The sequence below is a fragment of the Vombatus ursinus genome, unplaced genomic scaffold (genome assembly GCF_900497805.2).
Source record: "Vombatus ursinus unplaced genomic scaffold, bare-nosed wombat genome assembly UNPS02000749.1, whole genome shotgun sequence".
Taxonomy (NCBI): domain Eukaryota; kingdom Metazoa; phylum Chordata; class Mammalia; order Diprotodontia; family Vombatidae; genus Vombatus; species Vombatus ursinus.
Genome location: NW_020940527.1, coordinates 18,075,645 through 18,097,914, shown reverse-complemented (window position 1 = coordinate 18,097,914; position 22,270 = coordinate 18,075,645). Strand labels below are relative to the sequence as shown.

The 22,270-nt window shown below is 41.7% G+C and overlaps 1 protein-coding gene across 1 annotated transcript in view; it reads right to left on the bottom strand.

The window, feature by feature from the left end:
* Positions 1-22,270, bottom strand: part of CDHR1 (cadherin related family member 1) — a 52,835-nt gene that overhangs the window by 6,758 nt on the left and 23,807 nt on the right. Inside the window, 9 exon segments of the mRNA XM_027860228.1 lie at positions 1,755-1,983; positions 6,667-6,734; positions 7,890-8,054; positions 9,131-9,283; positions 9,598-9,801; positions 12,185-12,285; positions 13,808-13,886; positions 15,057-15,200; positions 19,229-19,345. Coding sequence (XP_027716029.1) covers positions 1,755-1,983; positions 6,667-6,734; positions 7,890-8,054; positions 9,131-9,283; positions 9,598-9,801; positions 12,185-12,285; positions 13,808-13,886; positions 15,057-15,200; positions 19,229-19,345 — 1,260 coding nt within the window.

Here is a 22,270-nt window from a genome sequence, read left to right as displayed (position 1 = left end):
ACACCTATTTCTCATTTCTTCCAAGGGCAAGTCCCGGTGTTTAAAGAGTAGTTTTTTGACTTAATTAGGGAAGGTAGTTTGTGCTGTAATTTCTATGGAGGATATAGACTTTGAGTGATTTCATGTCTTAGATGATAGTGCATGCATGTGTGTGTTTGCCTGTGTGCATGGTTCTGTGTATGTGTATTTGTGTGTGTGTGTGTGTGTAGTAGAATCTAGCAATGGTTTTTGGTTTCATGACGATAAACACTCTGCTCAAGTGTTTATATTTATTTTTGTAACCAAAATGAATTAAAATGATTTATTTGGAGCATTTGGAAAGAATCTCATGCCTTGAGTCATGATACTAAAACGCAAAGCAATCACCTGTGGGGGCTATATTTATTTGTAAATGACAAAATATGGGTGCTGCCAGAAAGACAAGCTTTTTAGTTCCAAAGTTGGGATGTTAGAAATTACAGACGGGCAGCTAGAGGGCACAGTGTTTAGAACACCAGCCCTGGCCTCAGACATTTGACACTTACTAGCTGTGTGACCCTGGGCAAGTCACTTAACCTCATTGCCTAGCCAAAAAAGAAAAAGAAAGAAAGAAAGAAAAATAAATTAAAGAATTTCCTTTTCATTATAAATGCCTTTGAATGCAATTGAAGATCTTAAGAAGCCCCTCAAAGTATGGTGGGTCTGAGAGCCTGGGTTTGTTTTTCCCCAACAGATTACATGTCCTGGCTGTTGGTGTATTAGCCCAGGTCCAGAGAAGTTTCAACAAAGCTTTTGGATATGGAGAAAGAAGCCAAATGAATGTAAAGGACTGGATTTGAGACAATGTGGCATAGTAGAAATAGCAACCCGGGTTCTAGTTTGCCTTTACCATTAACTTGCTGGATGACCTTGAGCAAGCCACATTTCAGTTTTCTCAGGTGTAAGGTGCAAGTGATAGATTCTAGAAAGCAATTTGGCATTTGTGCCCCCAAAGTCACTAAACCATGCATAACCTTGACCCAGCTATAGCATTCCTAAGCCTGTATGCCAGAGAGATCAAAGAAGGAGGAAAAGGATCCATATGAACACAAATATTTATAGCAGCTTTTTTGCAGTACTCCTGAATTGTAAACTAAGCAGGTGCCTACCGATTGGGAAATGGCTAAAATTATGATATGTGAGTGTAATGGATTATTATTTTTGTCATAAGAAATGACAAAATGTACAGTTTTAGAGGAAATGGGAATTCTTTTATGAACCAGTGATGGAACGTGAAGTGACAAGAAGTAGGAGAATAATTTACACAACAACATTAAAGAGAAAAACAGCTTTGAAAGACTATAGAACTGATCAATGCAATCATGAATCATTAGTGCAGAGAATTAAAGATGAATCATGCCACCCCGCTTCCTGTCAGAGAAATGATGGACTTAAAGTACAGGATGAAACTGCATTTTTGGATGTGACCAATGTGGGAATTTGTTTTGCTGGCTTATGCATGTTTATTGTGATAGTTTTGCTTTTTAAAAAAAAATTATTCAGTTAAAGGAAGGTACAGTGAAGAAGAAAGATAATAAATGCTTATATACATTTTGTTCAAAAGCCAATAAAAGAGATATGTAAAGATTGAACTAGCTGGTCTTCTAGGTGCTCTTAATATTCTGATTCTATGATTTTCTTATTTCCCCTGTTGTTAATGATTGGCATGGCATAAAGTCTGTTCATACCATTTAGGGAATGGGACTGTTCCATAAAAAAGCAACCTAGTAACCCACCTCAATTTTTACTGGGGTTCCTAGGACCATTGTCTTCTCCTGAATGTTTTCATCAAACTCTGGGGAGTGGTCATTGACATCAAGCACTGTGACGAACACTTCAGCAAGGCTGTACTTGCCCTCTGTGTCTTCTGCCTTCACATAGAAGTTGTACTTGGAGGTGACCTCAGCATCCAGGGCAGCCCAGGGCTGAGTATAGATGATTCCTGTAGATGGGTGGATCAGGAATCTGGAAGGGCAAGATGACACACATAGGTTTATATAGATCAGGAACCAACAAATCGAGAAATTGAAATATGGACTAGTCCAATCTTTTCTGACAGTCAACTCATTCTCCTCAAGCTTCCCCCAGGGGACAGAGGAGTTGAGACATTAATGTTTTTCCCTCTCTTGGAATATGATTCCCTGTGTTAGCAAGTTGTTCAATCCGACAGACTTTAATTCTCTAGATCATCAGCTGGTAAGCCTCACAAACAACCTCTTACATTTGGGAAAGCTAGTGGAGTCTGTCAATCCATTGGTCAATCAGTAAGCTATTATTAAACCCTTACTATGTTCCAGGTACTGTGCTAAAATGCTAGGGATACAAAAAAAGGCAAAACAAGGTCTTTGCTTAAGTGAACTCCCATTCTAATGGGGGAAACAACGTGCAAATAACTATGTATATATAGGATATATACTTGTAAGTTGAATCTCTAGTTCTACCCAAATATAGAGGAGGCTAGTTAAAAAAATATTATCTAGTAGGTCAGGAAGGTACAGGCTACAATAGACCCTAAATCAAATTACACTTATTTTTTTAATGCACTCATTGTGTCATTTGAAAAAATGTGTGTGTGTGTTTGTGTGTGTGTGTGTGTGTGTGTGTGTGTTTGTGTATAATAGAATCTTGAGAGTCATCTTGGGAGAATAGATAGAGAACAGTCTCAGAATCAGAAAACCCGTGTTCATGTTTTGCTTCTGATTCCAGGATGTGTGACTAGGTAAATCACTTGACCTCTCAGTGTCCCTGGCAAGTCCCTAAGACTTTATGTTGGGGTTCTTGGTTCAGAGTAAGTGCCCAATAAGTGCTCATTGACTGACTTATTGAGTGTTGTAGAACAGGTGCCCATCTGCATTGGCAGAGGGGATTTTCTCATTGGAAGCTTCCCAGATCCATGAAATCCCAGGTTGGAGGAAAAAAAACAACAACTCTCCATTAAGAGAAGTTATAGTAGTCCCACTGGACTCTGCCCTGCCCAGGCCATATCTTTAATACTACAATCAGTCCTGGGATCTGAATTGATAAATTGGAATATACCCAGAGGGAGGTGATCAGAATTGATGGAGGGAAAACCATGACATGATAAATGGGAAGGGCACTGGAAAAAAGAGAAGATTTACAGGGGTATGATGTCTTCAATTATGTGAAAAGCTGTCATGTGCAAAAGGCATCCTTTCCAGAGAGGAAAATTAGGACAATGGAAGGAAGTTACAGAGAGGTAGGTTTTGGCTCAGGATGAGTAAGTACTAACAAATTCAGAGCAGTGGTAGAGGCTCCCTTACAAAGTGGTGAGTTCTCTGTCTCTGAAAGTGTTCAAGATAAGGTGGAATGATCACAGCTGTGTGGTTTTAAGTTACAACCTCTCTGGATTTCTTTCCCTGTAAAATCGAGGAGAAATCAGCTAAAGCCTCTTTCAGCTTTAAAATTCTATGGCTGTGCTGTAAAAAGATAATGGATCAATGATTCTGCAAGATCATGGGATTTAGAACTAGAAGTAATTTTAGAGATCATATAATTTATACTTGCCATTTTACATATGAAGAAACTGAGACCCTGAGAAGGTGAGTGTCTTACTTGCCCAAGGTCACACAGCTAGTAAGAGCTGCAATTCAAACCTAGGTTCTCTAACTTCAAAACTAGGCTATGTGGTCCCTATCCCCTGGGGGGTATCAGGCTCTGAGTCCCTGTAAACAGCAGGAGGATTGATCGCTAGTCTCAGTTGCTCAAGGGCCTTCTAGACAACTAAGACAGTCAAGGAATGTCAGACTTAATTCTTCTGGAGAGGGCTGGAAGGACCTGGCAGTGCCTCTACTATGGCAGCATCTGACCATTTGGATTTGGATTTGATCTTGACCCTGACCTTGACCTGCTTCTTGCCTTCTCTGTTCCTGGACTTCTTTTTTTTGGTTTACTGAATCTTTTATCCTAATTCTCCTCCTCATAGATTCCATGGTTCTTGGGAAATTACTTATTAGTCACTTATTTGCTGTGTGAGCTTTCTCATCTCAGAATATTATTTTCGCATCTATAAAATGAAGGGGTTAGATCAGAAAACCTATAATGTCCCTTTAGCTTATGGTAAGAGGTCTGGTTGACTAGCCTATCAAGTCCTCCGCTCCATGCCCTTCCCCTTTGTCTGGTGATCACAACTGCCCTTTTCTGCATTGTGGGGCAATAAGTCAGATGAAGGCTCTCAAGAGGAGTCAAAAGGCCTCCTGAAAACTGGGTCCCCCTGCTCCCTCTTTCTTCTATATTCCATGGATATGTCAACTTGACTTCAGAGGTCTTTCATTTATTTATTTAGCAAAGATTATTTAAGTGCTTAGTATGTACAAATTGCTAGATATTGGGGTAGACACAAAAATAAACAAGACCCGGTATCTGACCTCAAGGATAAGGAAGAAGGGGAAGGGAATAAATACTTAATAAGTGCCTATTATGTGCCAAGCACTGTGCTAAGCACTTTACAAATATTGTCCCATTTGATCCATCCAACAATCCTGGTAGGTAGGTGCTATTACTATCCCCATTTCACCATTAGGGAAACTGAGGTAGGCATTAAATGACTTGCTCAAGGTTACACAGCTAGCAAGTGTCTGAGACTGGATTTAAATTCAAGTCTTCCTGACTCCAGGACTGGCACTCTATCCACCATACCACCTAGCTGAGAGGAGCCATCTACATCATCCCTCTGGATGGAAGATGTATCTGGCTCCCGCTCTTGTGATTCTCTGGAGCAGTTCCATAGCCTTTCTAGGAGGGCTTCCCTTTTGCTAGCCTAAATCTCAGCTGCTACTCCTATGCCAGCTTCTCTTCTCATGTTCTTTTGTTGTTCAGTTGTTTCAGCCCATGTCCAATTCTTTGTGACCCCATTTGGGGTTTTCTTGGCAAAGATACTGGAATGGTTTGCCCTTTCCTTCTCCAGCTTATTTTACAGACAAAGAAGCTGAGGCAAATAGGGTTAAGTGACTTGCCCAAGGTCACATAGCTAGTAAATGTCTGAGGCCGGATTTGTTCTTAGGTCTTCCTAATTCCAAGGCTGGCACTCTCCTTCACCCCTAGCTGTCCCTTCTCATTTTCTACTCTTAGAAAAACTAAAGAACAGTGATCATAGCTAACATTTAAGATTTTTGCAGAGTACTTTTTAGTACTAAAAGCCACCCTAGGTTCAACTATTATACCCATTTTACACATGGGAAAACTGAGGCTGAATGAGGTTAAATGATTTGCCTAGAGTCACACAGCTAGTAAGTGTCTGAAGCTGCATTTGAACTCAGGTTTTTCTGACTCCAGATTCAGCGTTCTATCCCCTGCACCACCTAGCTGCTTCAAATGCTTATTATTTCTTATACCATAACTCTTGATGCCTATTCAGCATTTTGGTTTGAGAAGGACTCATGGCACAGAGCTCAGTGGGAGGAGTCTTCATCTCTCTTCTCATTGTATTAGAGTAGCCTCCCATGAAAAGTAAATTCACCAAACAATAGCAGAACAACAGCAAACTACGGCATGAATGGGAAAGGTGGAATCATAACCCAGGCAAAGAGTCCCATTTTTTTAAATGGCAGTGTGGGCTGGTTAGCCATTCACTGTGGGCAGGGGGTAACCAAGTGTCTGAGATAATCTTTCCTGCAGGTTCTGTTTGCGAAGTGGATAAAGCATATAGAACACTGAGCCCTGGAGTCAGGAGGACCTGACTTCAAATCCAACCTCAGACACTTACTAATTATGTGACCCAGGGCAAGCCATTTAACCCCCTCATGCCTCAGTTTCCCTAAATGTAAAATGGGGATAATAATAGCACTTACCTCCCAGGCTTGTTGGAAGGATCAAATGAAATATTTGTGAAGTGCTTAGCACAGTGCCCAGAATGCTTGTTTAAAATGCTTGTTTCCTTCCTTCCCCAAGCTCAAGAACGTAGGAAATTCTAATCAGGCACTGCCAGACTCCTCTTGGAAGCTCAAGAATTTATTTATATTTATAGATGAAGCACTTTTGGAAGGGTAGAAGCCAGAATAAATTGTATAGGCAACAGATGTTTAATTGTGTGGTTTGTTAAATTTTCCGTTTCTGTCTGACTGTTCTCCCTGCTTTTGATGGCTATGTGAGAGGAGGAAGCAACTCCTGGTCTATCTTCACAGAAAGGTCTCTGAAGCACAAGGAAGACAGTTTCTGCTTTTCCACATATCTGTGAACCTTATCAAGACTGGTCTCTAGAGAGTTCTTCCACATCTGGAAAAAGGTTTGGATTTGGGGGTCAGAATATATGGGTTCAAGTCCTGGTTATACTCATTATCTTACTAGGCTTGGGTAGATAACTTCCCCTTTTTGAGTTTCAGGGTTTTTTTAAATCTGTAAAATGGGAATAATATTATTTGTACTACTTATCTTGCAGGGTTGTTGTGAGAATGTGTTCTAAATTGTAAACCCTAAATTGTAATATAAATGTAATTGATCATGCCTCTTTTTCCTACACACCTCCCTACTCTCTCTCACCCTGTGTTCCTTTCTTATCCAACCCCTCACAGCCAGGGACATTGACCCTTCCTATATCAGCCCCCTCCCTCCAACTCCTTCCACCAAGCTGATGCTGTGAGACACTGGGATAAATCCTCTGGATTGTGTGTCCAGGTCTGCAGTTATACTTACAGCTCTGCTCCTGTCCCATAAATGGAGTATTTGACTTCACCCCATAGTCCTGAGTCTGGATCCATTGCCTAGAAAAGTGAGTTAGAGAGAGTTCAGACTCATAAAAATGCCAAATTTGAGAGATAGAGGGGGCCCCAATGGTTGTCTAGTCCAACCTTTACCCAGAATTCATTCCCATTATAACAGTCCTGACAAGTGGTTATCAGATACATCAATAAGCACTCAGATCTTTTCTTTTTTGTGCGTCATCCTAGGTACACCACCCCTTGTACCCCCATAGAGAGGTTAGTGTCTTAGCTTTTCCACACTTGCCACTTGGACATCTTCTCCACTGCCTCACAGGAGGATTTTGGAATCTCTTCGAACGGGGAAACTGACCTGAGGCCAGTGGTTTTCCTCCCAACAGACCTCAGGTATCAATGGGACTAGTAGATCTGGGATCTGAGCAGAATACAAAATAGACTGGGAGAAGGGAAGACAGGATTCCCCAGTGGGGCTATGTCTGTGGATTTGGATTCAATTCCAGGATCTCTTGATCCCATGAGGAGGATGATTTTAATATGCTCTCTTACCCCCAGCCACATTTCTCCCACCATGACATTTAGAAAGACAAACTTTATTGATAGGAAGCGTAAGGAAATAACCCAGCAGAACACAATCGGAGCTGCTCTTGACTCTCTCTCTCTCGAGTGGTCCTATTGATCAGAGCCCTTCCTAGCGTTCTGAGGCAGATCCCTCAGGCTTCATGTTTTTCTTTAAGCTGAAGGGCAATGCCCGGACTAGCTGAGGGAAGAAAAGATACTGACAAAAAGGATAGGACTAGGAAGCCGGGAGAAGGAGGAAATGCATGGCTCTCCATGTGAGGACTGATGGTGGCTTGGAGGTGTTGTCTCTTCACATTTCCTAACTCAAACATCCTTTGCTTTCCTTTTCCTGTGATGCCTGGGTGTCCTAGCAGCAAATAGCTATGACAAAGCCTCCCCTAGTTATCCCTTACCACAATGTCTTCTAAAGCCCCAACCTATCTTCTCAGATGCAGTCTTAGATGGAGAAGTCAGGCTCCCAAGAAACACCAAATCCCAGACCCTTTCCACGTTTATCACCTCTTCACCCTGGAAAATAAACTCTTCATCTCCCCCATGAATTCACCACAAGCACCTCAATTTTCAGTAATAGTCTTGCCACCTTCGTGTTCTAGTTTCCCAGGCTTATCCCCAACTCACTGTGACAGCCACCACATTAGACCCCCCTGGAGAATTCTCTGGGATCCGGGCAATGTAGTAATCAGAGGAAAACTTGGGAACGTTGTCATTGGTGTCCAGGAGGTGGATCACGATGTCTGCTGTGGAGCTGAATTTCTCGGGAGTGTTCACTTCCACAGCCAGAAGCTGCCAAGGGAAGAGGAGAGAGGTTGGTTGAGGGCATCCGTGCAATGCTGCCAAATGATAAACACAGCCGGGGCAGGAAGCTTGAGGCAGCCACAGAACACACTTGGCCTTGATGGTCCCAAAGCAGAGAGCCCCTGGATGCACTTTGTACAAGAGTCGTTAACCTAAGCCATGTATGCCAAAGATGGCATGGCAGATGATTATAACTTACACAGTCAGGCCAGCTCTAGGCAAATCATGAAGCTGGAGAGACTTGTCTTTTGCCTTTCTACCTCTTAACAGCATCCATTTCTTTCCCTAGGCATCCCGACCCTCTCTAGGTGATTCTCTAATATCCCATTTTAGCCATCTTTGCTGTACAAACTGGCTATTTAATCACTGCTATGGAGCTGATCATTGAAGTGTTAGCTGGTAACACCCAAAGGTCACCCTGCCCCCCTCCCTGCTGCTTTCCCCTTCCTATCTTTTTGTTTCCCTGGGAATCTGAAGTCTGAGGGAGCATTCTTCCTTGGAATTATGGGGTTTAGGGCCAGAAGGGACCCTTCTAGTCTAACTCCCTCATTTCACAAGTCTAGAAAATAAGGCCAAGCACAGTGAAGTGATTTTCATTTGTTTTTCACAGCTAGTAAGTCTGTGATTTGAACTCAGGTTCTCTGATTCCTTCAACTAGCAGGAAGATTCCTCAAACATAGCAATATTTACTGGGTAATAGAGGAATGATCTTGTTGGCAGTTATCATGACTCTGTTCCCCTTTTTTCTGAAGAGAGTTGCCACATGTCATCCCCTTGCAAGGAAATGGAGAAATGAAGAAATGACATTCCAGCTGTGACAAGTTGCCAACCCTTGAGTGCATAGAAAGGATGGGTGAGGAGACTTAGGACAGGTACGGATCATGGGGTACTTGTCTAGCCCTGGACAAATCAGGAAGGGGTGGGACATCAGGACTCAGTGGGTGGGACCTGTTATATTGCACTGAGAAAGAGAAAGGAGGGCCCATCCCCCCAGCCTGGCTCCTTCCTTTTTGACTGAGTTCCCTCTAACCCCAAAGGCCAGGACCTGGAAACTTTCATGGTACCTTGAAGGTTAACAACTTGAACTTCTCAAAGTCAATGGCAGCTGAATTTTCCACGATGATGGTGACCTGCGCTTCATTCAAGACGGTCTGGGGAACTACCCGGAAGGTGCCCCCAGCCCCCACAAGCCTCAGGTTGAACTTGGCATTTGCTCCCTGGAAAAGAAAGGTAGAAAAGAAAAGGTAGCAGGAGCAAGGGAACGGAGGGCAGGTGTGAGAGCTGGGGAGAGGGGAAGAGATACAACAAAAACTATGGACTTATTGTCTCCTCAATTCGTTTTTTGAAGACTACATTTCATAGCACTTAAGAAGAGCAATTAATTAATACAGAAAGAAATTGGATGGCCCAGCTTCTCGCCTCTGTATCCCAACTCAAACCTTTCTTCCCCTCACACAGGTAGTGGCTGCCTAGGATGTCCCCCCCCCAGCCACACGTTTCTCCCAGGAGACCAGAGGGTGTTCTGACCTACCTGATCAGAGTCATTGACTGTGATCTTGAGGCCCCGAAGAATCTCCCCCTCAGATGGACCCTCATACATTGTCAGCTCAAACATATTCTGGACTCCATTCTCTCCATAGAATGTTGGAGGATGGTTGTTGAGGTCAACTACCCGGATGGTCACAGTTGTTGAAGCCTGAGGTGCTAGGGTCTCTTTGGAACTGACCTCTGACACCTACAGGAGGGAACATTGGGGGTTCAGGGCTGCTGAACTAGGTCTAGTTCACTACAGACCCTCAACTTGCATACACACATATACACTCACATGTGTAAATAAATAAAAATACATATGCTTCAGCTTCACATTTCATCCAGTCATCTAGCTTTCCACCCAGGCCATCTGGCCATCTGCTGCTTCTCTCTCCCTGCACCAGCACCTTCCATACCAGGCCTGGGCCTCTGGACCTGGACCTCTGCACTCTGGATCTCCAGAATCTATTGCATCAGTACCTGGAGAAGTTAAACTACTTAGAACTCTCCCTCTCTTGGATTTAGCCAAATCAATGGGTGACTAAGAGCCCAATTAGGGGTAGCTAGGTGGCTCAGCAGATAGCGCACCAGCCCTGAAATCAGGAGAACTTGGGTTCAAATCTGGTCTCAGACCAAACACTTGACACTTAGTAGCTGTGTGACCCTGGGCAAGTGACTTAACCCCAACTGCTTAAATTTAAAAAAAAAGAGCCCAATTAGCCCACTATGACTAGCGGGCTGGCCCCACTGGAGCCTGCTGGCCTGACACACCAGATCTGGTTTCATGTTCACACGCCATCCAGCTATCTTGCCATCTGCTTACCAGCCCTTCTGACTTCCTCTCCCACCTTGCTCTAATTGAATCAATAGTATAGTAGCATTACTTCTAGAAGGCATGTGGCATTTGAATGCCCTATATATCAATTCATTATCCTTGTGGCTCACTAGACCCAAACTCCTTTTACTAGTCATCACTCTCCTATATATATTGGCTTCCTCTATTAGACTGCAATTTCACTGAGGACAAATGTTGTCACTCCTCTTAATTGTATCCTCAGGGCTTAGCAAAGTATCTAACACACAGTAAGAACTTAATACATATTATTCATATATTTGAATGAATTACTCCAGATTGCTGGATATACAGATACCCACAAACATCAGGATACAGTTTGCGGTAGTGGAGACAGTTCCAAATTTGTAGTCAGAGGACCTGAGTGCGAATCCTGACTCTGCCACTTACTAGCTGTTTGATCTTGGGAAAGTTGTTTATATCTATGATGTCACCAGCCACACAAACACTTGTCTCCCAACAACCCTCCTCCTACCGTCCCCCAAATACACAAACACATGTAGAGATCCCTGATTGGTCTAATATATAGGCAGAGTAGATACTGGTATATGTGGTATGATTTTTAGTAAAACCCTAAAAGGCCCTCTGCCCCTCAAGACAAAAAAACTCTTTCCCACAAAACTAGCTAATATCTGAAATTCTAGGCTGTAATAGGAATTTAAGTATCTCATGTATAGTTCCTCCCACTCCCCACCCCAGGTAAAATGCAGGTCTCTCCTGGGAAGGGTAACAGGTTGTGCCTTATCAGTCATTTACATCTCAGAGAACAAGATCCTTTCCTGATAGCAGGTATTAATATCAAAGGGTGGAGGACTTAAGGGGGAAGATTTTAGGGAGCTTCTGGGAATCAGGGATAGGAAGCTGGAGGCACAGAGGTATTAAGTCCATGTATGTTGGATTGCTTCCCCCAAAGTCAGGCTCTTGAATGGGGGCCAGACTTTCTGGTATTCATGGGAGCCCTGTAATATTATAATAGGTAGGCAACAGGCAAGGACAGGACTCTCTGCTGCTGTTCCCCACCCATTCCTGTAAAAGGTGTGTCCCTCCCAGATTCCTGAACAAAGGTTGGTGCTTGGCAGAATTGTGACTCTTATTAAACTTGTCTTCAGGGTCCCCAAGAGACCCTTCCTCGTGCTTTCTCTCCCTTCCTGGTTTCTCCCTAAGTGTCCAGTTCTATTCTGCTTTCCCAGTCCCTCCTGATTAAGGAGAAAGTCATCTATTAGTGGTATAATGGAAAGAGCCTTTTCTCTCCTAGTTTCTAGCTGGGGTAGGGGATAACATGTAAATGGAAACACGGTTGAGTAGCTGTGTAAACAGTAGAAAAATGACTTCCTTCTCTCTCAGCCTCAGTTTTCTTATCTGTAAAAGGGGTATAAAAACACTTGCGCTGCCTCTTCATAGTTTTGTAAAGAACTCTTTCACAAAGACTATATAAATAGGAGCCATTATGATTATTAAACACATTTGCTTTGGGGAATTAGATACTTAATATTACTCTCAAATCAACTGCACCCAAAGGAAATAATCTCTAGTGGTAGAATTTCACGTATTTGTGATAGGTTGGGGAAATGTTCTTTGCTCCCCAAATTACATAAGTGATGAGCCATTTCACCTTCCTGCGAGGTCAACCCTTGGTCAAGTTCCGTAGAGTCATCAGAACTTGTGCTCTGGCCCATAACCAGAAATTCAGCAGAAGTGAGCAGTAGGTGCGTGGAGAGCTTCTCCAAGTTCTTACCTGTACTCTCAGCTCGTACACCTCTTTCTTGAGCTGGCTGGGGGACACTGTGACAGAGATGCCTCCTGTGGTTTCATTGATCCTGAAGGCTTCATCACTCCCTGTTTTGAAAGAAGATGAACTTTAGTTCCTATAGGGCCACAAGAGGGAAGTCTACAGTTCCCCATTGGGCCACAAGGGGGAGCAGATGCTAAAACAAGAATTAACCTCATTAGGATTGGACTCCACGGTCCCATATCTATGAGGCTGATCTCCTGGAGGCTTAAGATTTTATAATATGGCAATGCCTGTACTTGTGTGTATGACCTAGATTTATATTTATCATAGGGATCTCTAACATCTTTTGCTTTTCTAGGCTGCTTGTAGATAAAAACAAAACAAAACAAAAAAAAAACCCTAAAACACAAAACAAAAAACTAGATAGAAGCCCGTAGGCATAGAGGTGAAGGTAGAAACTGTAGTGTCCAGAGTATTCTATACTCTCGACATTTTCCTCCTTGTGAGGAACACGTGTGTATGAAAAGGGTAGACGTGATTGTGTGTGTTTGTGTGTGTGTATGTGTTATGTGTATATAAGGGAATGTTGGTTGTGATACCACGTAGTCAGCTGGCTGTCTTGGAGTAACCCCTCTCTCCTTCATACCACGTCCACTATTTATGAGGCATGGCCTCCAAATAGACCAGACTTTTTGTGGAACCCATTAATGACACCTTGCAACAGGAGAACTTGATTCTTGGTCGGCTTGATTCTAACTGTCCTACTGATGACTTGGTGACCGACTTCCTTCTAGACCTATTGCTTATCATTGGTGGTTTTTATTTTCCTGACTCTTAGTCTGGTCCTGGGTAAAGACCTAGATGAGAAGTGGATGGTATGTGATTGGGGATGGGGTAGAGGGGATAGAACAGTATAATTGATGGGTCTATGTAAATGTAGAGAGAAGAATTTGGGGGCACAAGTTGGTGTGTGTGACTCATGTGTCTGTGCTGTGTACTGGAGCATGAGTGTTACTATGCTAGTGTAAGAAGAATCTTTGGATGTGTATGTGGGCATATGTGCATACTTGTGAACATAGAATAGAATGTAATCTATTTGAGGACAGGGACTATTTTTCATTTTATTTTCATAGCTCTAGGACCTATCATATCACAGGTACTTAATAAATGTTTGTTGGTTTGTATTAGAGTGAAAGTCAGTAGATGTGGTTTGTGTGAGATTATGAGATTATTATACAATAACAGTGTAAGAGGAATTTTGGGATATGATTGTGTGTGTGTATGAATGTGAAAAGAGAGTACAATGTAAGGTCTTTGAGATCACTTTTTTACCTTTGTATCCCCAGCCCTTAGTACAGTGCCAGTCACATAGTAGACACTTAATAAACACTTGTTGATTGAGTATGAAATAGCATTTTGTTATCTTTATATAGAATTGAGAATAAAAATATTTGGAAATAAATGTTTTGAGAAGTTTTACGCTTCATAGAATAGTGTAGCCTTTGTCCTTATCATCTTGCATGTCAGTTGTATAAATGGAAAGCTGGGGCCCAAAGAGTTTCTGAATCAAAGGCAGGGAGACCAGTTATCCAGGAATCCTTTCTTCAAACATCCCCCAGAACTCACCATTCACAAGGCTGTAGAGGACCATGTTAGGTTTACCCCGATCACCATCTACAGCAACCACTGTCAGGATCTCTGATCCCTGGAAGAAAATAGAGAGCAGATATAGAACGACAAGAGAGAAAGAGAGATTCCTGAATTCCACAACACAGAGCAGCCCTGAACAGGCATTCCCAGAGCATCCCTACTCAGGAGAAAGAAAAGCCTGATCACTTTTTCTTGGTCATAATCAATATGCAGGGGACATGAACTCTTATTTCTCTCACCACTTACCACAAAATCCATTTCTGTCATTGCAACGCTGGAATAATCTTTGACTCCTCCTACTTATCCATCGTCATAGAATTGTAGAATCTCAGGAACTCGTGTTCCCTTCTGACCTTGACCTGAAGCATTCCTAAAATTCCTAAAAAGTCTATCCTTTTATTGAATATCTCCTGTACCAGGACACTTCTGAGGTAGAACATTCCAGTTTGGGGCAGCTTGAATTGTTAGGGAGGCTTCTTTATATTGAACCACAATCAGATTCTTTGTAACTTTCACTCTTTAGCCTGCTTCTTCATCCTAGATCCAAATAAAATCAATCTAACCATCCAAAAATCATCTAATCCTTCTGCATGGCAAAACTTCAATTATTTTAAGACAGTTTTCATCTTTCTTTCTAGTTTTTTCTCTAAGCTAAATTTATTCAATTTTTTTCTATTTCTTTTCTCCTATTTCTTCCCTTCCCTTCCCTATTTCCTTTCCTTCCCTTCCCTCCTCCTATTCATTTTTTTTCTCTTTAAGAACTACTTATCAATCATTGCTGTATAGCACAGAACAGGATCTTGGGAGGATGAGGAATAAAAATAGATACAGTTTGTTGGGACAATTATAGAATTAGAAAGTACCATAGAGAGAATCTAATTCAGTACCCTCATTTCATAAAATAAGATACTGAGGCTCAGAGAAAAGTGACTTAACCAAGGTCATATAGCTGAGTAGTAGCAAACCAAGACTGGCACTCAGGTCTTCAGACTCCCAATCCTGCGCTCTATTCACAGAATCAAACCAATTCCCAAAGAGGTTATAAGAATAGGATGCAGTCTGGCCACAACATAGTAGAGGATGTAGTTTTTCAAACAATGTGATAAGGGTCTTAACTGCCTGCATGAGTGGCCAAAGAGGGTTAAAGGAGAAGTAAAGACAAACCTGAATTCCTTACCAATTTTACCAGGCTCAAGAATCCCCTCCAAAAGATAGTCTTACTCACTGGATGGGAATCCTCGTAGACATAGCCATAATATGGTGTGCCAACAAAGATGGGGTCCATGTCCTGGGCATCATCCACATTGATGGTGATGGTAGCGGTGGCTGAGAATACTACATAATCTCCTCGGAGCTTCCCTCCACCATCCTGGAGGAAGAAATAAGAATCAGAATTGTTCCCGGCTTAATGGTTTTGTTAGGCAGGTGATTTCCACCGTAAGACAATTAGCCAAAAAAAAAAAAGCATCATGGTACATAGTTAAGCATTTAATTGTACAATATAGCCTATAAATGCTGAGAAATCAGGAGACTGGGGCAGATATCAGTGAGAGCTGGAGCAGCTCAATAATAACAATAGCTAGTATTTATACAGCACTTTAAGGTTTAAAAAACACTTTATAAATCTTATCTCCTGTGTAGCTGACATACTGGACATCTTCTAGGACAGTTTTTTTTCCCCTCCGATTCTAAGGGTATCATTTTAGCCCTTGTATGGGCTGAACCTTTTATCCTTTGCTCTTGCTCCATGACTGGCTGACATCTTTTTTCTAATCAACACATTTCCTGGATGATATTCCTTATATCACTTCTTAAGAATAAGGTATAGGGGCAGCTAAGTGACGCAGTGGATAGAGCACCGGCCTTGAAGTCAGGAGGACCTGAGTTCAAATCTGGCCTCAGACCAAACCCTTGACACTTACTAGCTGTGTGACCCTGGGCAAGACACTTAACCCCGAATTGCCTAAAATTTAAAAAAAAAATTAAAAAAAAGAATAAGGTATAGATGGTAGCATGCTGCAGCCTCCCTATGTACACTAATACTTGTGTCTTAGTTATTCGGGTCATCCACAATTTGGATTCTTTGGAGATTATGGTGTTCCCTCATTACGACCAAACTTTATCCCCAAGAGAATGTTGGTATTAAAGAGATAGTGTCAAGGAGGAATGTGTGGAGTACATCATAGTTAAGAAAGAGGGAAGGGGAAGAGAAGCAATGTGATAACAGAAATAGCACTGGGTTTGGAGTCAAAGGACCTAGGTTCAAATTCCAGTTCTGACCTTTTCTATCTAGGTGACCTTGGGCAAATCACTTAAGCTTTCTGGATCTCTGTTTTCTCATCTGTAAAATGAGAAAATTTGGATTAGATAATCTCTAGAGACCCTTCCAACTATAAATCTTTGATTCTGTTATTTTAGGAAAGAAAGTAAAAAGAGAAGAGAAAAAAAGCAGTCAACTGGGGAGAAGATTTAAAAAGCAGAGCAACAACAACAAAAAAATCCCTAGGAAAGGGGGTGACCTACATGTTGAATTTCACTTTCTGTCACAAGGCAGCTATCCAGGAAAATGGCTGTTACTGAATTAGTTTCAGTTTCCTCACTTGAAAAAGTGACGGTATTAGATTAGATAATTTCCAAGGTCCTTCCTAGTTCTAAGGGCGTAGAAATCCATTCTCTGCAGGAGAAACAGTATAAAGTAAAGATTCTCTCTATGGTACTTTCTAATTCTATAATTCTATAATTGTCCCAACAAACTGTATCTATTTTTATTCCTCATCCTCCCAAGATCCTGTTCTGTGCTATATAGCAATGATTGATAAATAGTTCTTGAAGAGAAAAAAATGAATAGGAGGAGGGAAGGAAAGGAAAGGAAAAAGGGAAGGGAAGGGAAGAAAGAGGAGAAAAGAAATAGAAAAATACTGAATACATTTAGCTTAGAGAAAAAACTAGAAAGAAAGATGAAAACTGTCTTAAAATAATTGAAGTTTTGCCATGCAGAAGGATTAGATGATTTTTGGATGGTTAGATTGATTTATTTGGATCTAGGATGAAGAAGCAGGCTAAAGAGTGAAAGTTACAAAGAATCTGATTGTGGTTCAAACAGTAAAACAGTATAAATAAACAGTATAAGTAAATGCAAACAGGAATGGACATTGTGCGTAGAGGGGATAGTGTGGAAACTTGCCTGACTAGGAGGTGGGGAGAAGGAGAGAACACTTTTTTTGGAGATAAGGTCAGATACCCATATTTACAAAGGGAACACCTCTTTAAGGTCATGTATTCCTCAATGCATAGGTTTTTCTGCCTAGGAGTACAGCAGCTCAATGAAACTAGTTCTTACTTCATAGACAGAAGCTGCATGGTACAATGGAAAGACCATTGACTCTGGGGTCAAAAGATCTGGGTTCAAATTTCACCCCTGGTGTTGATAATCTATATAACCTTAGGAAAGTCACTCAACTTTCCTGGACTCGTTTCCGTATCTCTAAAAGGAAGGAATTGGGCAAGATGATCTCTGAAGTTCCTTTGAGGCTCCAAATTGAAGACCTCTGGTCCCTGAGCTAGACTAGAGACTTACTACAAGGATATTTAAATAGATTGGCAGGGTCCTCCCTTTACCAAAGCAGATCACAACTCCTCTGTGATTTAGCAGATGGTCTTTCAGCTGTGGCTGAAGCTGTTGTCACCCTTCAGCCCACCTAGTGATGAACCACTCTGCCTTAGCTATACTGGTTCTACAATGACAGACATACAATACCTCATCAGGCCCCAACTTGGCAGAAACTGCAAGACCTTGCACTCTGAAAGCCGAACCTTCCAGAGCATGGGAGATGCAGTCCGTATGGAGTGTGGAGTCAGAGGACCTGACTTTAAATTCTGCCTCTGATGCTTATTACTTGTGTGAGCTCAGGCAAATCCACTTAACTTCTCTGGCTCCTCTTTTTGTAAAATAAAAGGATTGTGCCAGAGGCCTTTGAGATCTCTTCCTGCTCCTGATCTGTGATTCTAGGAACCTATGACTGATAGGCTCTCTTTACAGGGGAGAAAAAGCAGCAATGGTCTTTTAAACATTATTTATTATTATTATTATTACATTGACAAACGTTAGCAGCCACTATCATTTCCATATACAAAGAAAAGTGGGAAAAGAATATCATGCATAAAACTATGATTATTTAGTTTTTTAAAAAATATACATAATAAAATAAGTATGGTAGTTTCAAAATTGTCCAACTCGTCTGTATCTCCTGAACTCCCTTCATTCTGTGTAAGGGTCTTTCCTGAGTATGGTGACTGGGTATGTTGGAGCCTCATCTTTCCAGAAGAAATGTAGCTTTAAGCTAAAGGATAACTGAACCTACTCTGTCTCACAATATTCCAGAATGTCCAGAAGCAGATTAAAATATGACAGACAAATATTTAACAAAATTAATAAAAACAGAACAGAACATAGATAATGTTAACATGTAGTTTTCTAAGTCACGTTGCACCTTGTAGGGATCCTTATGCATGGTTTAGTGGCTCCTATTTCTATTTGAGTTTGATACTGCTATCTTAGAGGAAGGAGCAACCCCTCAGCTGATGACTCCAGTTGAAGCCAGAAACTGGAAGGAGAGAAGCTCCACGACATTGTGGCCAGTAGAGCCATCCTTAGCAGTAAGCTATGGGGCCAGTGGGGCATTGTGTAGCAACAAACCCATGAAGCCACAAGGGAGCAGTAACCTTCCTGGAACAGACTGAACTAAGCCAGTGAGCCTGAGAGAGACCACATGCCTAGTAGAGAGAGCATGATTACTAGTTGAGATTGGCAGGGCAGAAGACCCAGGAGGAACACTGTCGGAAGATGCCAGTGACTCTGCAACAATGGAGATGTCCCCAAGGTCATACAGGTATTAACTGGCAAAAATGGTCTTTGATCTGGGTCCTCTATTTCTAAATCAATTGTCCTTTTTACTGACCTATGCATAGATGTGCTCACTCTTTCCACTGATGGCATGTATGTTTATGAGAGTGTGTCCCAGGTTTATGGGGAAAACATTCTATTGCAAGTTCATTGCCCTCCTTTTGCACACCAGGAAACTGGTACCCAAAGAGGATAAGTGACTTGTACAAGGCCATGAAACTCCAAAGTCTATATGCATTCTACTATGTTGCTCTGTGCATTTCCTTTACTCTGAATGAGGGAGCAATATTTAAACTAAGAGAAAAGCTGTAGTGGCACCCTCAGTCCATAATGTCCATCCTTTAAAACCTTGATGATCCTTTTCCTCTCTTTCCATCCCTGCAAGAAGTTGCCTCCTTTAAGATGCAGGAATACTTACTACTGACAAAGGTTGCTCTGCCCTCTAGACGCCCAGATTTGCCACCCCAGATTTCCAAAGAAAGCCCCTGTATTACCTTGGCCACAACAGTGATGAAATGAGTCCTTGACTTCTCGTAGTCCAGGGTGGCTCCAGCTCTAATGCGTAGCACTCCACTGTGGCGGTCCATTGCAAACTTGTTGGTGTGGAGATTCTGTAAGGAGTGGGTAGAGGGGAACAATGCAGTCTTTGAGACTTGAGCTATGCTCCTGGGTGAGCACAGGGTCCCCACCATGGAGCTCTCTCACCTCCCTTCCTGGGGGATCAGATAGATCTAAAAGGAAGGCAATTCAAACCCAAAAGTCCCCCTTGGTGTTTCCTCTTGGGAAGACATGAACATGTTGACTTCAGTGTGGACCTCAACAAGGAGAAATATGCCTGGGAAACAGCATGGGACATCAGAAAGGGTGCTGGATTTAGTAAAAGAAGACCTAGGGGCAGCTAGGTGGTATAGCGGATAGAGCACTGGCCCTGGAGTCAGGAGGACCTGAGTTCAAATCTGGCCTCTGACACAACACTTACTAGCTGTGTGACTCTGGGCAAGTCACTTAACTCCAATTGCCTTGCCAAAAAAAAAAAAAAAAAAAAGAGGACCCAGATAAAATACTAATTTTGCCAGTTAATACCTGTATGACCTTGGGCAAGTCATTTAACTTTTCAAGGCCTCTGTGATCCTATGATCTTGGTAAGTAATGGGAGCTTAATAAATGCTTGTTGATTGATTGATTCTAATTTATACCTTCAGATACCCTCTTTTCAGAATTAGACTATGTTAGGACTAAAAGGGATCTTTTATCTAGAATGTATGCTCTAAAGTACAATAGATAACACTGCATTCCTCAGACCCCATTTCCCCCTAGGGTAGGAAGGAACCATTAACTGTTACAGTTCCACCTCCTACATGCAGAATTCCCTGGTCACTCCAGCCCAAAGTTCTTTTCTTCCTCTGAACTCCTATAGCCCTTATCGTCTAGGTACTAATATGGTACTTAACATCAACTGCCTTTTTCTTGCTTGTTAACTTTTCTTGTGCATTTCCTTTAATTCCCCAGCTTGATTTTTAGCTGCCTGAGGGCAGGGACCAAATATTATTCTTGCCTAATTCAGGGCCTTGTAGGTAACTTCATGGACTCATTGACCCTTGTAGCTAGAAGTGACCTCGAGGTCACTTGGCTCAACTTCCTGTCTTCAGGCAGCTGCAATATCATTGTGTATTATAGTACAAGGAACATTGGATTTGGTGTCTGAGAACCTGGATTTGACTTTTGACTCTGCCATTAGATTGTAAGTTCTTTGAAGGCAGGGAGTGTTTTGCCTTTCTTTGTATCCTCAGCACTTAGCACAGTGCTTGGCACATAGTAGGCACTTAATAAATGCTTATTGATGTGTCTTGACTTGTTACTTATAAACTATGTCACCTTGGGCAAGTCAGTTTGCCTCAATTTTCTCATTGCTTAATCAGTGCACATTTATTAAGCATCTACCACCCATCCAGTTGGCACTGTGTTAGGCATTGAGAACACACAGACAAAAACGAAACCATCCTTGCCCTCAAGGAGCTTACATTCTTTCATCTCTAAAATAAGGAAGTACAACTTGATTATTTAGAACAGTGGTATCAATCTCAAATAGAAACAGGGATCATTAAATTGAAAGAAAGATCCTGTATTGAATCAGAAAACCACATGTTAACATCTATTTGTTATTGTATTTTTATTGATTTTATTAAATATTTTCTAATTCCATTCAGATTCTAATTCCAACCAGATTAAATCTGGTTTCTGTATACTCAGGACTGTTGTGGGCCACAGGCAGCCGGGGTAGTGTGTGACACCCTTGATCTGGAAGATTGATTCCATTTCTAAATCTATAACTATAATCTACCTAGTCTTGTTTTACAGATGAGACAGTTTAGGTCAAGACAGGTTGAGTAACACAGCTAGTCAGTGGTTTAGCTGGGACTAATCTCCAGGACTGTAGCCACCCAGGGCTATCTATGATACCCTACTTCTGGATGGACTTCTTTTTCTGGGTCCTAAACAGAGCAGAGGGGAGCAACTGAAGCTCGATAAAGAGCTATAAATAGTGCCCATTCCACCAGCTATTTCTGTTGGTTTTAATAATTCAGCAAACAACACCCGTTACACCCTGTCAGCAGTGATGACTAAATGAGAGACAAAAATTTCTTTTTTTTACTCTTGGTGCCAGGCAAGCATTTCCCCTGGAGCAAGCGTCTTGTTGAAAAAATGCAGGTACTAAAATCAGGTGATGCAATCTGACTATTCTTCCCATGAATTTTTATGTTTTTTGGCTCACAGATTTACAGCTGGAAGTGACCTTCGAAATGAGGCCAAGTAAGTGGTCAAGGTCAAATGACTGCCCAAAGTCACCCAGGTAGTACAGGACGGAGCCAGGATTTGAACCTGGCACCTCTCATTCCAAATCCAGCACAATGATTCTATGTGCTTCTCTCTAGTCTTATCTGTCCAAGTAGACTGTAAGCTCTTGGAAAGTAGGAACCATGTAACTGCAGTAAGATCCCCTGCATCCAAAAACCCCAGGGGATTTGTCATAGGTTATAGATTTTCAGATAAAAGGGCCCTTAGTAATGATCTAGACCAGTGGTATTAAAACTCAAATAGAAACTGGACTCCATATTGACTTAGAAAAACACAAATTAACATTATCTGTGTTACATTGTATTTTTATTTATTTCAGTAAATATTTCCCAATTACATTTTAATTTGGTTCTAGCCACACCCGGGAGTTTTGCCAACAGGCTCTCAAGTTGTGAGTTTGACACTTCTGATCTAGACCAGTCCAAGGTGAGGAAACTAAGGTCACAGAGGTAGTACGTAGCTTGATGTGAGATTCGAACCAGGTCTTCTGAATTCAGATATGACACTCTTCTCTAATGCTTTCTGTCATTCTGGTGAGCTATATTTTTTCAGGCAGCTAAAGGCTTCCCCTTGTTTAAAGGCCATACCTTTGGAACATTTGAAGTCATTTTATTTATATTCTAATCAAAATAGGACATAGAGTATATGTGATCCATGTCATGCTGATAAAATCATGGCCC